Source organism: Equus quagga, chromosome 15 (assembly GCF_021613505.1).
Source record: "Equus quagga isolate Etosha38 chromosome 15, UCLA_HA_Equagga_1.0, whole genome shotgun sequence".
NCBI classification, from domain to species: domain Eukaryota; kingdom Metazoa; phylum Chordata; class Mammalia; order Perissodactyla; family Equidae; genus Equus; species Equus quagga.
The window spans coordinates 27,035,214-27,052,380 of NC_060281.1; the positions used below are offsets into that span (position 1 = coordinate 27,035,214).

The following is a 17,167-nucleotide window of genomic DNA, read 5'->3' on the forward strand; positions in this document are numbered from 1 at the left end:
ACCATTAACGGATGTTAAAATTAGTGGGTGAATGAACAATGAGAAACGGTGTAACTGCATAGTCTCCCCAGAAAATATGTATCAATTACCAAGGAGGAAATAGTAACTTTACAGTGGAGAAGCCTGGCAGATCCACCTAAGCCAAGTGATCAAGGGCAGCAGTAACGAGACATGCCAACACCAAGGACCTCATGACACGATGTCCTGAGGACACACCACCTCTACGGTTTCTTCACGCCTTCTCCGAGGCATGATCCTCAATTTCATCATGAGAAAACATGAGACAAGCCTAAATTAAGGGACATTCTGCCAAATAACTAATCAGTGTTCTTCAAAAGTCTTGAAAATTTTCATTGTCATGGAAGACAAAGACAGACTTAAGAACTGCCGAAGATTAGGATCCTGGTCTAGAAAAAGGACATTAATGGGAAAACTGGTAAAATTCAAATAAGGTCTATAGATTAATAGTATTTTATCAATATGAATTTCCTGGTTGGTTAACTGTAACAGTTGTGTAAGATATAAAGATTAAATGGAAATGGGTGGGGTACATGGAAACTCTCTACTACTGTTGCAACATTTTGTAAGTGTAAAATTATTTCAAAATAAAGAGTTAAAGAGAGAGAGAGAGAAACACTTTTAAAACCCAGTGTCAGTGGACTCCCTCCTCCCTGGTGCGCCTGAGTCTGACCCTTCGCCCTTGGTGTGCGGTGGCCCTGATGCCTGGCAGCTCTTGCAGGGCCGGGAGCCCAGGCCCCTCTCTGCTCCAGCAACCTGCATGGCTGCATCAGCCGTGGGGAACGTTAGAGCCCCTCCTTCCCACAGAGATGTGGGGGTGGCTTCGAGCCCCCTGGGAGGGAGAGCATGAAAGGGAACCAGGAGGTTACAGGTCCTTCTGGCAGCGGAAGGAGAAAAACCCGGGAGCCAGAATAGTGGCAGATCAAAAGGACGACTTTGGAGGACTCCTTTTTCAATTTGAAAACCACTAATTTTTGTTAAACCTTAACATTGTGAGAAGAAAGCCTGCTAGCAATCATCAATGAGAAGGGAGAAGTGGGGGGCCGGGGGGCGAGTCTTGGAGGGGGGTGGTGGCAGAGGCAGCAAAGCACAATCCACACACACAGCACAGATTCCAGGTTTCTACCACTTACTCCCTGGGTGAGCTTGGCCTAGTTATTTAATTGCACTGTGACTCAGTTTCCCCATCCGTAAAGCGGGGGCAGTAACTACGGTCTACCTTGTGAGACTGTTGAAAGGGTTAAATGAATTAACACAGGTAAGCATTTAGAATAGTGCCCAGCACATTACAAATGCTGAGAATTAACTATTATTAGATTGAACCTTATGAAATTGCCTACATTTGACTGTTCTAACCTGTGAACAATTTCATATCATTCAACCTAACATTATCATCATTATCCTATTACACGAGCCCAGGCTGAGGGCTCCCTCTACCACGAAAGAGTGCTGGCCCAGCTCTGCTGGAAGCTCTCATTTCCAGCAGCCCACGGGCCCCAGAGGACCAGTACCTGTGCATGGATGGGCCTCAGGTTCCCGTGCTCAGAGGTCTCAGGAAGGAAACCTCTTAATGTGATCCTCCGGCCATTAGTTTTTGGTTCACTCGTCCAGGCAGTGTGACCCCAGACAACTGCCTGGCAGGGAGAAGCAGGTGCCCTTGCTTCTGGGGCTTTCGCCATAGCTGGGCATTGCCCTCTGCCCCTGCACCCTCAGACACCTGCTCTCCAGCCCCATTTGTTCACCTGGCTCGGCACTTTCACCAAGGATTAGCCTGGCATAATTTGCTCAGGGAAGTTAAAAAACGCTTAATCGGAGACTTGGGTTCCTAAAGCTCTGACTTCTTCACTGCTTGCCAGATTCAAGAGTACACAGCGAGGAGTAGTAGTGTGAATGACAACCAGCTCGCTGTTTTGAGGGCTATATGCAAAGTACAGCGTTCTAACTGCTTCACATGTGTTAAGTTGTATAATCCTCATAACAGCCCTAGGAGGTAGGTACTCTCATCACCATTTTACAGGTAAGAAAACTGAGGCACAGAGAGCCTAGCTACCTGCTGGAGGCTGCACACCTTCAAAAGTAGCAGAGCCAAGACTTGCCCTCAGGCAGCCTGGCTCCAGAGCCTGCGGCTTAACCACCGCACTGTGCGCTACTCTGCACGGTGCCCAACTTTAGAAGGAAGGTGCTGCCTGCCCCTGATCCTGCTCCACTGGCTCCCCTCACAGCTGGCTCTTCTTTCCTGCTCTTAATCTAAGGGGCACAAATGCCTGGCCTGCTGAACCCGCCACAATCTAATGTTTATTTCTGCAGCTACTTCACCTGGTTTTTCTTGGAGTCATGCAGCTTCTAGGCCTAAAACTTCCCCCCCAGGCGAGGCCTCCTTGCTCTGGGGGACGCCTGTGTGCGCTGACAGAGCTTCCCTGGCAGGGATTTAATCAGAGGCGGCCCGCTAGCATTCAGGCCATGCGGTCCCCTCGCCCCGCTGCAGTCACAGCTGGTATCTCACAATCTCACACCACGTGCTGGTGCCCTTGTTCCTCACACCTGGGCCACACGTCTGTCCCCTAACGGACACCGCCTGTCTTTCCTAACACAGTCAGGCACATTTTTTCTTTTATTATTCAAAGAATTATAAGACTGTGGGAGTGGGAGGAACTTTGCAGACTATCCAGTTTAATCGTCTATTCTGTTTCATCTAAAAGAAAGAGGTGAGACTCCTCCATGAGTAGGACTAACTGAGGTGTTAACACAGCAGTGGATAAAAAGCCCCATTGTTATTCTTTGGGTTACTGCAGAAAGACTCCAAATCCATCAGATAATGGAATATGCTAGCCAGTACAGAAGAACATCTCTATGTCTAACATAGTTTTAAAGTCAGATAGACTATTGTCCTATGCTGTCAATACTGTGAACTGCAAAAGCCATTCCAGGCATCATCCCCACCTCCCTGAGCTAATCTGAGAAGTACCTTTATCACATATGACAAGGCCCTCCGAGCCTGGCTCCTGATAACTAAATTAGACTTCATGCTCTTGATATCCTTCTCCACCTCAATCACATTATCAAAATTGATAGCTCACATGGCACACAGCCACTCCAGCCCCTTGTGCTCATTTATCCTGGGATGTCGCATATGCTGCTCGTTGGCAGAAGCCATGGCTCTTCGTCAGCTGCCTGCGGGCTCGGCACCATAGCGAGCATCCACTCACTGCAGTCGACCCTTTCCTCTTCCTTCCAAAGTCCTTACGTGGGCAAGTTGGGGCCTGTCTTTCCATCTATCTAGAGAACAGGTTTCTGTTCTTTAGGCACCTAACACTATTACAGAGTCGTATCGCTCGGGGATCACATGGAAATGCTGCCACTAGTGAGAACACCTACATTCTTAGTTAGAACTTGGAGAAACACTCAGTCTTCTCTGGCTTTCCCCCCCTGCTTTTAAAAGAAATACATGCCCATTTAACAAAAACAAAAAAACCTCTCAGTTCAGAAAGACACAGGGTAGAAAAACATAAGCCCATTGCTGCCCCAGAGATAACGACCATGAACCACCTCCAGGCCTTTCTGTCTGTGGATCAGAAAGTCTGGAAAACTGTCTTCTCAGTGCCCATTTCCCCATTTCCCCTTCCTGGAGTGGCTGCCTGGCATCCGCCACCTGACACACACCCTTCAGTCTTCTCCACGTCCCCACCCAAGGCTTCCAGGACACGGCACTCTCACTAGTCATCCCCTCTACCTCCTCTGCTCTGTTCCACATTTTCCCCCAGCCTCTTTGTATAGGAGTGTGCCGGGGTTCAAGCCTGGTCCTCCTCTCTCCTCTGTCCACACTCGCTTCCTTAGAGATCTCACCCAGTGTCCTGGCTTTAAGTGCCATCTAGCCAAAGGCTCCTAAACATATATGTCAAGTCCCGACCTCTCTCTTTCAAACTCCAGACTCCTAAGATTTATTTTATCTGCTCTACTTCTCCATTTGGATGTCTAATGGCATTTAAAATTCGACATGCCCCAAACTGATCTCCCGATCTTCCTCTGTAAACCTGCTCCTCCTATAGCCTTCTCATAAACTATGGTCTGCCTGACTCACCTCTTTCTGTCACACTCTACACCCAATTCATCAGGAAATCCTGTTGGCTTTCCGTACAAGATATATCCGAGATCTGGCCAGTTGTCATACCTCCACTGCCACCATCCTGGTCCAAGCCACCCTCATGTCTGACCTGGGGGACTCCGATAGCCTCCTGGGCGGTCTCCCTGCCTCCACCCTTGCCCACACATACAGTCTACACAGAAACCAGTGATCCTTTGAAAACATAAGTCAGATCATGTCCCTCCTCTGCTCAAGATCCTCTTATGGCTCTCCTTCCACTCAGAGTAAAATCCACTTATGGTAGCTACAAAGTCCTCAGTGATCTGGGTCCATTGTGACTTCTCTGGCCTCATCTCTTCCTACTATTCCCCCGGACCACTCTGCTCCAGGCCACACTGGCCCCTATCATGATTTCTTACACAGCCCAGGCATGCTGCTGCTTTAAGCCCTTGCCCTGGGCATCCCCTTTGCCTGGACATTCTTCCCCAGCTGTGCACATGGCTCATGCTCTCACCTTCTCCAAGCCTTTACTCAAATGTCACCTTCTCAGTGAGCCTACCCTGACTACTTTATTTGAAATTGCCAGCTGTCCCTTCCCTAGCACCTAATAATCCTTTTTCCTGCTCTACTTTAAAAAAAAATATTCCTTAGCATCTTCTAACATTTTTAATTTACAATGCTTTTGTTTACTGTAAGTCTGTCCCCAACTAGTACATAAGCTCTATGAGAACAGAGATCTCTGTCTGTTTTATCTTCCCATATATCCTGCACCTTCAAGAGTGCCTAGCACATGGCAGTTTTATCATCACATATATCCTACACCTTCAACAGTGCCTAGCACATGGCAGGCATTCAACAAATGCTTGTCAATAAACAGATGAAAGGTCTCTTAGGCCTGCCCAGTTGCTCTGCAGCCTTTCTGCCACTAAGACCCTTCACACTGAAGAACTCTGGGCCCCAGTGACTTCCTGTCAACCGGGAGGGGCAACCTCTTCTGAGCCTCTGTTCTCCTCTTCCCTTCTCAGCCGGGTACCTGCTGAGAAACCTTCTACCTGTGCAGCCCCACTAACGGGATAACTCTTGGATGCTCATCTGCAGCCCAGGCTGAGCTCCTGGCCACTCACCTGAAAGTCCTCCTCATCCAAGATCTCTTTCCTCCACTTGATCAAGAAGGCTGCACACACGTAGAGATGAAAGTGGGAGAACCCTTCTGGTTCAGACTGGGAAGGGAAAAAGCAGAGTTAGATCAAGCCCTTCTGAGGAGCAGGCTCTAGCCCTCTCAGTTCCAACCCTCTGCAAGGTGGGAGAGCAGCACAGCACCCCTTTCACGGCTGGGGAAACAGAGGCCTAAAAGATTTTGCAGAGGGCCAGCCCTGAGGCCGAGGCAAACACAGAGGTAGGAGGGAGGTGGGGGAACTTCTGGGCAGCCATACTCTGCACCAGGCAGGGGGCTGGGCGCTTAGGGCCAGCCTGGCGTGGAGCGGGCCGGGGCTCTCTGCGTACCTGGTACGTGTCCCACAAGCGGATGGTGCAGCGAAGGGGGAGCTCCCGCATAAGCAGGTTGTTCATCCAACGAAAGGCAAACTGTAGGTATTCAACCTCGTACCTCCTGAAGTGATTATGTACCTGCTCTGAAACAGGAAGTGTCATTGGCCCCGGGGGGCACAACCTAGGGGATCGGACCCCGAAAAAGTCACATGAGCCAAAAAGGCAGTTTCCATTTCTTTTCACCCCCTCCCCCTGGGAAAGACAGACAGAGAGGGGCCAAACCGGCATCTGACTGTCTAAAGGACAGTCGGTGTTTGATTCCACCATCTCACAGCGACACCACATGGTTAACTGACTCAGCCCCGCACATGGGAGGGCTCTTTTAACATCCCATAGTGATGCTCTAGGTGCCTTTCCTCCTTCACAAGGCTGCTCTAGCCATAAAGCAGGAGACCCAGGTTCGCTTGGTTGCCTGACCTTATTACTCATCAGAGAAGGAGCCAGAATGGAAAGAACCTGGGGGGTCACCTTGGCGACGCTCCTGCTGGTGAGGACCTCCTCTTCAGCATCCCTGACAGACGGCAGCCAGCAGGGACTTAAACACTGCCAGTGAAATAGGTTCACTGACTCCACTCAAGGGCGGCCTCTCCCGCTGATGGATTAAGCGATTCACCAGAAAGTGCTTCGCCGTATTCAACAGAAAGCAGCTGCCTCCTAACCCCCACCCTCGGTATTTGTGTGGTATTCTGGAGCAACGCAAAACAAACCTGACCCCTGTTCTACAGAACAGCCCTTCAAAGAATGCTGAATAGGGTTTTTAAAAAAATCACTATCCTCCTCAGTTTCCTAATCTATAAAATAGGGATAAACCTCAGAAGGTGTTAAGGATGATAAAATGAGAAAACAGAAGTGCTTACAACAGCACCTGGCACGTGGTAAATAATACAATTATTATAGAATAACTATTAACAATGGTTATTTCTGGGAAGTAGAATTAAAGGAAAGGGGAGGATTTTTACTTTGAGTTTTTCTGAATTGTTTAAACTTTTGTAATGAATAAGAATTACTTTGATAATTCAAAGAAAGAGTTAACATATATACATTTAAAAATCCACTATCTTAAGTACAATGCCTTTATTTATCTGGTACGTGTGAGGGGAGAGAAAACAAGGGTAGGGCAGACAGTGGCTCTGCCCTCTGGAACCTGACTGATGACCAGCCTCTGTCAAGCAGCTTAGTGCCCTGCCCCTGCCTCTGGCAGCATGCACCCTGTTCCAGGACCCAGGTGAGGGATGCAAGAGAGCAGGAGGTGGGCCCGCCATGGCGCTAACAGCTGGGTCAGGGCGATAAGAGGAAAAAACCATCCCACATATGATGCATAGGAAACAACTATAAATAAGCAAATGAACTGGGAAGATTGAAATCCTAAGTCATAAAAGGAAGGTGGAGTGAGTGGAACAAATCAGGGAAGGTTTTCATGAAAAGAGGACCTGGGAAAGGAGAGAAAAAGATATGCGATTTCTGTATGGGGGAGGGGAAGGCAGTGCTTGGGTGAAGCAGAAAATCCATGAGTGAGAAAACCAGGGAAGGAGCCTGATTAGTTGTGTAGAAACTGGTAGAGCCCTAAAGAAGCTTTACAACTTAACTGGTGATAGAAATCCCACTTAAAAGAAGACCTCGCTATTAGGTTCTATGCTTTTCAAGAAACTGAACTCTGACTTCTCTCCCTAGGCCCCCGTTTCTTCATCAGTCAACAGGAGGGCTTTCCGAGCTGCCTTTTAGTTCTCACATTCCATGCTTCCAAGCCAGAGCCAAGGAATCACTGTAAGGCTCCTGTTCCTCAAAGACATTCTGCTTCAGCATGAGCCACATCTCATTTCCTCCCGGCCCAAAGAGGTCACAGGGAGCTATGGAAACTCCTGCTGGGGTATCAGCCAGACCTGAGGACCCTGCGTCAAGCCCAGGAGTCCTGAGTTACAGCACCACGTGAAGGACAAAGTCAGACTATAGACTTGATGCTAAAAGCAACGGCGAGCCACAGGAGGTTTCAGAGTAGAAGAGGGATGTGACCAGAGCTGTGCTTCAGAAAGATGTGGTCACGTGACAGATGGTTTGGAAGAGGAAAGAGTATGGAGGAGGCAAGTCTTTCTAGGAAGAAGTCACAGAAATCCAGGCATGGCTGGACCAGAGCTGTGGCTAGGGAAATGGAGAAGAAAGGGTGAATGTGAGGAGAGATGCTGAAGGAGAACTGATAGAACTTGGTGACAGAAAACTAAAGACAAAAAAGAACTCGAGATGACAGCAGAGTCCTCACCACACCTTCCATTTGAGATGTGGAAGGATGCTGGTGCTGCCAACAGCAGAGAGTGAATTGGAAAGGGTCACGGCTGGGAAGGGGGCTGAGGAGAGGACCCACAAGCATTACTGGCTTGTGTCAGATTGTACTGTGCTTCTGCGATAGAATTCCTCTTCCTCTGAACTTACCATCGATCCGGCTGACAAGCTCTTCCAGCGCCTTGACCTTCTTCTGGATCCCTGGTTGTGCAAAGGTGTAGTTATCCTGCAAATGACATACAGCCAGGATGAAGAGGGACTCCAAACAGACATGCTACCACCTCTCGAGTTCAATGAAACACTTTTAAAAGCACAAGCTGTTTTTCCAAAGCCTGTGCCAGTGTTTCGAGGAACAAAGAGATCCACAGAACAGCAGTGTGGGGAGAGCCTAACAGAGCCCTGCACTGTGGAGACTAACCACATGGCTCGGGGTGCACAGCAGAAAGGAGGGGCGTGCTCTGATGACAAAGCCAGGGCAATGTGCAGAGTTCCTGAGACTCCAGGGGACACCAGACCATTGCCTATTGAAAGCTAAAGCTAATGAAAGAGGTAGAGATGGATCAACCAAAAAGAGGAGGCGCCATGCTGGGCAGGGGCCCTGTCTGATGCAGAAGAGCAATAAGGAACCCAAGGGCCTGCAGGAGCCCCTGGACCCAGGCGTCCTCCAGGGCAGAACCTGCTCACCTGGATCCCATCCAGCAGCTTGCTCATGCACCAAAAGCTGTCAGCTTCAATGCTTCGCAGCATATCCTGAGACAAATTGGTCACGTCAAAGTTCTCCACATCCTCTTCTGTAAAACAAAAGGTGAAGAAAGTCCAGAGGTCTTCTCTAAAAAATGGAGAAAGAAAGATAGAGTCTCATGTCTTCAACGGGGTCCTTACAGCCAGGGGAGATGCCAAGGAAAAGGGCTTGCCCTCCTCTTCCCCTTGTCAGGTGGGCAAGGTGTCCCAGGAAAGTTCTTGAGGATCTCATGACAACACTGAACAGGCCATTTCTCACACCAGTTCCACTGGGTCCAACATATCTTTCTCTTCCTCTGTGTCTGTGCATTCAGTTTCAGAAAAAAATACTCAGGCCTTATGTGCAATGAGCTATATCCAGCCCCCTGGACATGGTCTGGAAAAATTCAGTGAGCTGTCTAGCCACTCACACTTATATGTAGTGAGAAGAGCTAAGATCAGATAGCCCTCACAGTTCATTTTAAAGATGGAATCCCCAAATTCTGACAAGGCAGACCCACGGCCTCACCACTCAGAAGGGAAGATGAGTGACTGAAGGAAGATGGCCCAAAGCTGTGGGAGCTTCTAGGATCTAATTTCACCAAGTTCGGAGTTCCCAAGATGGGTTCTGCAAAACGTCAATCCTATATGATACTCAAGGAAAAAGGGGCTCCATAGACAAATATGGTTGAGAAATGCTGCGTTAAATATCCCCATCTTGGAGACTCACAAAGATCACAGCACACGAAAGGATTTGAGAAGTTATAAGAAATTCTGTGTTAAGTAAATCTGCTTACCCTCGTGTGTCCAGCATTCCCCAAGCTTCTTTAGCCACAAGACCTCTTTTAAAGAGGACCATCTATTAGCTTCTCATGGAAACTCCATACTAAGTAACAGGAATGAGAAGCTATCTGTCTGGTCTGAGATGAAAGTGGGGAGAAGATAAGGAGTCCTACAGAAACCTAAAGAAGGAAAAGGCCATGTGATGCTTCCTTCCTGCCATAGAGAGGTGCCAGTAGTAAGGCTCTCTTCACCGGACAAGACAGGCCGCCTCAACCCACAGGCCCCTGCAGGCCTGTCAGAGGCCACAAGGAAATGTTCAAGCCCTTGAGATCTGTGTCAAAGGCAGCTTTTCTCCTCAGACCCACAAGCCCTATTTTGAACACAGGACATTCACTGCAGTTCCTTATGCTGTAAGAGACACATGCATCCGACAAAATGTATTCAGAATCCAGCCCTTTCATCTATGAGAATTATTACTAAGACCTACAACTGAACCTTCTGAGGACAATGCGTAACAACTCTTGGTTTCTCATCCCGTACAAACACCATTTTTTAATGGACATCAAGGGCTATAAAAACCGTTTGGGGGAGGGGAGGTGCTTTGTCAGAAAAGCTATGATCCTGGGAACAACCTAAAAGTCCAACGCAAAGTACAGCCACAGTTAATACGTGTAAAGTGCTAACAACAGTGCCCGGCACACAGTAGGCACAATATCATTTATTTGAGATGAAACTTATTAGGAATTTGTAATGACATGGGAAAGCGTGTCACAGTGTTAAGGGAAAAGAGCAAGGTACAAAATTATTTATGGTCTACTCTCAACTACTCTTCATACAATATTTATGTGTGTTTATAGAAGCACAAAGGAAAGACAAAATATATCACAAGGTTTACAGTGCTTATTCCCCAGGTGGTAGGGATGAAGGATTTTTATTTTCTTTAAGCTTTACTAGACTTTTAAAAATTTCTACAATAAGCATAATTTTTATAGTCAGGAAAAAAATCTACATTATTTTAGGGAACAAGGGCTACAATTGACTATACCTGCCTTTTATCACCAAAAAAGAATAAAGAAGATTTTTTAAAATACCACCAAGCCTGCAGAAACTAAGATTTTGCATAACATATAAAGGTCCATTTGAGAAATCACATTTAAAAAAAAAAATGCTTCCAAGAAATACCATCTTTCTTTTTTTCCTAACTTAAACATTATTACGTAGTATTTTGGGGGTGGCTATATATAGATACCATTAATTTAATTAACTGATACTGGGCTCTAAGATCCAGCTCAGAAGGCTCCTTTTTCTTTTTGCTGCATATCACATTTCTAAGATCCTTCCATGCTGCTGCACACGCCTCTAGTTCACCGCCCCATGTATGCCTCCACCACCTCATGGATCCGTTCCCCCGGGATGGCCACCCAGGGGCCTCCAACTCCCACCATCACAAACACGGCCCCAAGGAACTAGCCCCTCTGCCCCCATAAGAGAACTGCTCTGGGCCAAAGGTTTAGGCAGACCTAACCCACTGGCACCACCAGGCCACTCCCAGGACCAGACTCCCAGCAGGGCACGAGAGCACTGTTTCCTTTGTAGTGAGTGTGGCTTCTCACAGTAAGTGTCCTAAGCAGTAAGTCCCTCTTTACGAGAATAGAGTTGTACAAAAAAAGTGAAACCCACAGGAAAGCTCAAGACAAAAACCACTCCCAATCCTCATACACATTTCCCAAACGCAGATCCAGAGCTCCGTAATAATCTGAAGGGTCTTTTCCAACTTGGGCATTCTACGACTCTAGAACATTGCAGTGGAAATGCACTAGGAAGGGAAACACAGCAGAGTAAGAAGGAGATAGAGCCTGGGTTCCCGAGTGCACAGCTGCCATGTCAGCCCCAGCGGCCTGGGGCTTTTTTGTCAGACAGAATAGCATGCTGTCAAGAGCACAGACTCAGGAGCCAGACTGCGTAACTCAAATCCTGGCTCTGTCACTCACTAGTTATGCAGCTTTGGGCAAATGACTTTACCTTCTGTACCTCAATTCCTCATCGGTTAAGGTGGTATTGTCCTACCAGTGTCATAGGCTTTTGTAAGGATTAAATAAGTTAATATGTGAAAAGTGCTAACAACGGTGCCTGGCATAAAATAAGCATTATGTAAATATTAGCTAGTATTATTGTTATTAAATGAGGAACAAATAAACTTCTATCTTGTTTAAGCCACTGTTATTTTGGATCTCTGTTATCTGCAGCCAAACCAAACCTAATCCCAAAACATACCTTAAAAACAAGCCAATTTTCAAAGCTTTCCATCTCCACCTTTTGGTCTTAAGGAGGAAAATCTAACAACATGAGGTCTTAAGTCGTTAAGATGACACTCATAGTAACTGTACTGATTCCACGCCTTTAGCTGTCAGGGAACAAAGGGACCAACAGACAAGACGCTGACCCTCTTTTGGGGCCTTGAGTCAGGGCTGTTGTTCCCCCAGGTTCTGCCCTTAGGCCTGGCCTGCCCATTAGCCCTCTGCCTTCACAGACAGTGGGACAGTTTGCCAGCATTTCAGAGAGTGGGAGGAGAGTTTAGTTTTAGTGTTCTGCCTGCTGGGAGGATAAAATTCACACATTCACTCAAAAACTGTGAGCTGAGTGCACCAGCAAAAAGCAGTAGAGAAAGGGAGGTCCAAATGCTCTCTGAAGGGCTTCATTCAACACAAACAGTCTGTTCAGAAGGATCATTAAACATCCCACTTGAGAAAATTCAACATATAATGGAAGCTGGAACGGGAAACCATGCCAGCAACACAGTCTCGAATGAGGGCAGCGTCTTTGGTTGTCATTACAGAGCACACAGCAGCCAGGACTCAGCCTGCAGGGGATGAGATTTTAAGTATATTTTATAGTTATTTTAAGAGGCAAAGCATCCAAAAAGAGGAAACCCAAAAGCTCTTTATAAAACTCAAATTGCCCACTCTGGGCTTGACAAGAATTTGCCCCATCTATTAGCTGATAAAAGGTACTTGAGTGGTCGCTCCAGTCCAGTGTTTATTTTTCTAAGAACTCCAGGTCCTAGATCTAAAATCAGCCTCACATACGATCAGCCTTAAAAACTCCCTGACAGCTTTGCTTAAAGTGACAAGAGTAACTTGTCCATTCCCCGCTGTAGGCCCTTCCCAGGAACATCTGTGATCGCTGGGCAATTTCCAGACGTCATGATCTGCCGGGTCACAATGATTCAGCCTGACTGGCAGGCACGAGAGGATTCAGAGCCTCGGGCTGCAGACAGCCTTTCTATTTTCCAAAGCCTCAGCTTCCCTCATTGCTGTCTGTTTTTTAAAACTGGACTCATAGGAATACCTTACATAGTATTTTCTGATCACAAAAGTAAACTGATTAAGAAAAGGGAAAATAAATCTTTTTGGCCATATATCTAAAGAACCTCATAAAACAGGAACTTAACATATTTCATCCAGAAAAACAGGTTTAAGAAAAGTGTCAAAGAATTCATCTGATATGCATACACGTGTATGTAATAATTTTTAAGTGGTTCGAGTGCTGTGGAAACTTGTTGCTGGGTATTATTCATCTGGCATTTTCAGGCAAGTATTTGATGGCAGCAGCCAAGACAATGACACCACGGCAAACCTTCGCATGGAGAGAGAAGATGGAGGGCCCTCGGCTAACCCTGGGGAAGACAAACGCCCTGGCAGAGAAAGGACAGTGAGGAGAGCTGGTCTCTTCCAGGGAGGGGGGCAGAGGAAAGACTTCCAAGGTTCCTGCAGAGCAGAGACCCACAGGGAGGCAGTTCTGGTTCATGAGGACCGTGTTTCAGGCTGTGTGAGAGGAGACGTGCTGTTTCAAAGAAGCAGAGAAGCAGCTGACCGTGGACCCCTTCCTGACGCTGTGCCAGTCAATCAGGGTAGTGACTAAAAGGTAAATATTAACTCAGGATGGAACACAAACTCTGGCTGTACACTACTCAGTGTGGGGTAGCCCAGGTGTACGTGTCATGATACTCCGCTTAAAATTAATTTTAAAAACCAACATACCACCGAATTATCTCTATTTTCCTTAGGTTCCTATATTAATTTTAATTTTACTTAGCAAACATTATTGCCTGCTGGTTAGCTCAGCCTCCTGGCACCAGGAACCCAGACTATATGAGCTCAAACTGAGTACTGAGGTTACGGGGCCCAGGGAACGGCCAGGTCCAGCACACACTTAGCCTTTTGGGACCTGCCCAAACACCGCCACTGACAGGCAGCTCATCACCAGACAGGCAGTAGGCAAACAGGCTCTGGGGAGTCCAGGGCCCCCAGTGCCAATGTCCACTGCCCAGAGGCTCAAACATCTTGAATATGTTGGCTACCTCAATTTCTCCTCTGTTACAATTTCTCACTTATTCTTGGGTCAGATGAGAGGGAGAGCAAGCCAGCAAGCGAGCATGCATGTTCCACCTGGCTCACTTCCAGGGAGAGAGGAGGCCAGGTCTTATAGTCCCAGAGGTGACAAGCCACGACTTGCCCTTGGAGAACTCACCTCCTACATGATAGGAAAAGCACTGCACATCCCACCAAACGCACACACTGCTCTCAAGAGTCTGCTGAAAGCAGCTCAGCTCAGCACTCTGACTGGGCTCTCCCCACACATACATCTGTTGCTGGGAAGAGCCTCAAATATTCCTCAACTGCCTACCACACGGGAGGCTGCTTCATCTACAAAGACGGGGCCAGGAGGCATCTTGAGGAGAGGGTTAGAGTCCTAAATAGGGTGAGTGCTAAAAGATTCAGCATCAGCCCCACTCTCCAATTCCCTCCAAACCAATAGCATTAAAATGGAAAATGGAATATCTTTACTATATAATTCAATTTATATAAAGTTTAGAGATAGGCAAAACTGTTGAGGTGTTAGCAGTCAGTGAAGTAGCTGTCCTTGCAGGGGTGAGGGGGAGGGGCTGGAAGGAACAGGAGGTGATGCCTGCCATGCTGGAAACATTCCCTGTCTTGATATGGGTGCTGGTTATTTGGGGGAATTTACCGAGCTGTACATGCATGATATATGTATCTTTTAAAGTGTATGTTATACTTCAATACAAAATTCACATTTTAAAAAGCCAAACAGGACTGTCCTCTTAAGACAATAATGAAAACAACCATTACTAGGAAAGTTTGTCCAGTTTCATCTTTGGCCCTCACACCTCACCAGTCAGGGAAGAACAGGATGGGCAGGACAGCTACCATGTGCAAAGAGCCGGATATGGGATGGGGAGTGAAGCCTCCTGGAACTGAGCATGGAGCCGGTGGATAATCCATGACGGCCCAGGAGCAAGACATGGCGACAGGGTCCGCGGTACCTGGGAACGTCGGGAGTTATTAACAATAACTCCTTTTCTCTGAAAATCTGAGTGCTGACTATCAAAAACTCACTGCACGGTTTGCCCCCTTGCCTCCTTCAGGACTTTGCTCAAACGTCATCTTCTCAGCATGACCCTGGCTCACTGCCCTGTTTAAAATCTGTTCCATTCCCGCTCTTGCCGCAGGGCACACCTCTGTCCTTTCCTGCTTCGTTTTTCTCCATGGCATTTATCACAATCCAACAAATACCTATTTTTCTCTTTTTTGTCTGTTTCTGCTCATTGGAATTTAAGCTCTATGGAAGGAATTTCTTTTCACATATAATCAGCATACAGTAGACTACACATAAGTACACAGTTCTGTTTCGACACGTATATATCTGTGTAGAAACTGTCCCAGTCGAAACAGAGAATATTTCCATCACCCCAGGAAGTTTCCTCACGCCTCTTCTCAGTCCGTCTCCCACCAGAGCCAACCACTGTTCTGACTTCTATGGCTATAGATTACTTCTGAACTCCCTTTAAATGGAATCATACAGTGTGTACTTTTTTGGCATCTGGTTTCTTTTGTTCAACATACTGGCTTTTGAGATGGTTTCTTTCATGTTGGTGCAATTATCAGTAGTTCACTCTTTTTTTATTGCTGAGTATTCTTCCATTGTATGAATATCCATTTTCCTGTTCATGGATATTTGGGTTGTTTCCAGTTTTTGTCTATGTGAAGAGAGTTGCTATGAATATCGTTTTACAGCCCTTTGGGGACTACAGGCTTTCATTTTCCTTGAATAAACATCTAGAAGCAAAAGGCAGGGATTTCTGTCTACTTTGTGGTCGTAACCCCAGTGCCTAGAGCAGTGCCTGACACAGTGTGGGTGCTGAAAAAGCACTTGCTGAGTGAGCGGTGGTACTCCAACTCCATCCCTGAGGAGACAGAACTTCCGGCTAACTCAGCACAGCGTCAGAATGCTGTAACTGACCGCCCTCCAGTGGCCAAGCCCAGCAAAGCTGCACGAATGCCTGATTACCTTGCAAAGTTATCACAAAGTTTTCAGTCTCTCATTCATCTAGACATGGATGGAATGCCTGTTCTGGACACCAAAATGAAGGCATTGGGAATATAAAGATGTTTAATATAGTCTCTGGCCTCAAAGAATCATATCGTCTGGCGGCAGAAGGGAGACACAAACAATAACTGGTGGGATGAAGTGCTACAAAAGAACTGTGCAGGTTATAGGAAGAGTACTATTGGGGTGGCGGGGGCAGGGGAGAAGGCTCAGGGCAGGCTTCCAGGAGGAAGGCGAGACTTAAAGGATTAGCCCAGGGGATAAAGGGATGGTGCAAGACAAGCCTTTAGATTAAAAATGTCAATTTTGGATTCCTGAGTTTAAAGGGTGAGGCAGGGAGCAGTTACACTGGGCCTTGTACAACCAGCTGGAGAACCTGGATACTGCAACCTGTAGGTGAGGGGAGGCCATGCAGGGCTTTAAGCAGAGGAGCTGCGTGGGCAAGTCTGCGTTTAAATAGTGTGGAAGATGGGTTTGAAGGGGATAAAACTGGAGATGGGAAAACACACTTGGCCATTTCAGCAATCCAGGCCTGACCTAGGGCAGTCATAGGAAGAACGGAGAAGGAAGCAGATTCAAGAAATACTTAGGGCATAAAACCATCAGAGCTTTGTAACTGACTAGACAGGGAAAAGCAAGAAAAAAGAAGCATGAATGATTCTTAGCATTTCTAACTTAAGTGACAGGAAAGGCTGCCACCCAAGAGAAAAGAGTGGCTGGGTGTGAGGAGGAGATGAGTCAGTCAAACACTGAGTCTGAGGAGCCTGCAGGTAGCAAAGACTGCTGCTTGTCCACAAATAAAGTTCCCTCCTCCTCCTTGGTGATAGGACCCCCTAAAGGCACTGGCTGCCTGGGATACAGACTGTTTTCCAGCCTCACTTGCAGATAGGAATGGCCGTGAGGCTAAGTTCAGACAAAAGAGATTCAAACCCAAGCAACATGAACTTCATAGTGTCCTTAAACAGTAGGAGAATGCCTTTCTTCCTTTTCTCCTCCATACTGGCTGGAATAGAGATGTGATGGCTGGAGCACAAACAGCTATCTTGGATCACAAGAAGGAAACCACGTGCTGAACATGGCAGAACAACGAGAGAGAGAAGCCTGGCTCCCCGATATCTGGGAGCAGCATACGAGCCCCAGACGACTTACCTCTTGACTTTTAATATGAGAAAAATAAGCTTTTCTATCTCGCTTAAGGTACTACTACTTGGAGTTCCTTGTCACAGGCAGCCAAGCTAATTCTAACTGATCATCTATGACATAGCCAAGCGGAAATGTCATGCAGGAAACTGGACACACGAGTATGGGAAAGACTCCTTCTGGGAGTTCCATTGC

General features: G+C 47.0%; 1 protein-coding gene across 6 annotated transcripts in view; it reads right to left on the minus strand.

Annotated features, from left to right (window-relative positions):
* The window catches only part of TBC1D22B (TBC1 domain family member 22B), a 66,294-nt gene that overhangs the window by 12,639 nt on the left and 36,488 nt on the right, over positions 1 to 17,167 (minus strand). For 5 of the 6 annotated variants that reach the window (XM_046640332.1, XM_046640331.1, XM_046640328.1 and 2 more), the window contains 4 exons: positions 8,606 to 8,712; positions 8,072 to 8,147; positions 5,603 to 5,730; positions 5,224 to 5,319 (listed from right to left, as the gene is read on the minus strand). In XM_046640332.1, the coding sequence (XP_046496288.1) occupies positions 5,224 to 5,319; positions 5,603 to 5,730; positions 8,072 to 8,147; positions 8,606 to 8,712 (407 nt within the window). Of the gene's footprint in view, positions 1 to 5,223; positions 5,320 to 5,602; positions 5,731 to 8,071; positions 8,148 to 8,605; positions 8,751 to 17,167 lie in introns of all 6 variants that reach the window. The other variant, XM_046640329.1, reaches the window with a different exon arrangement.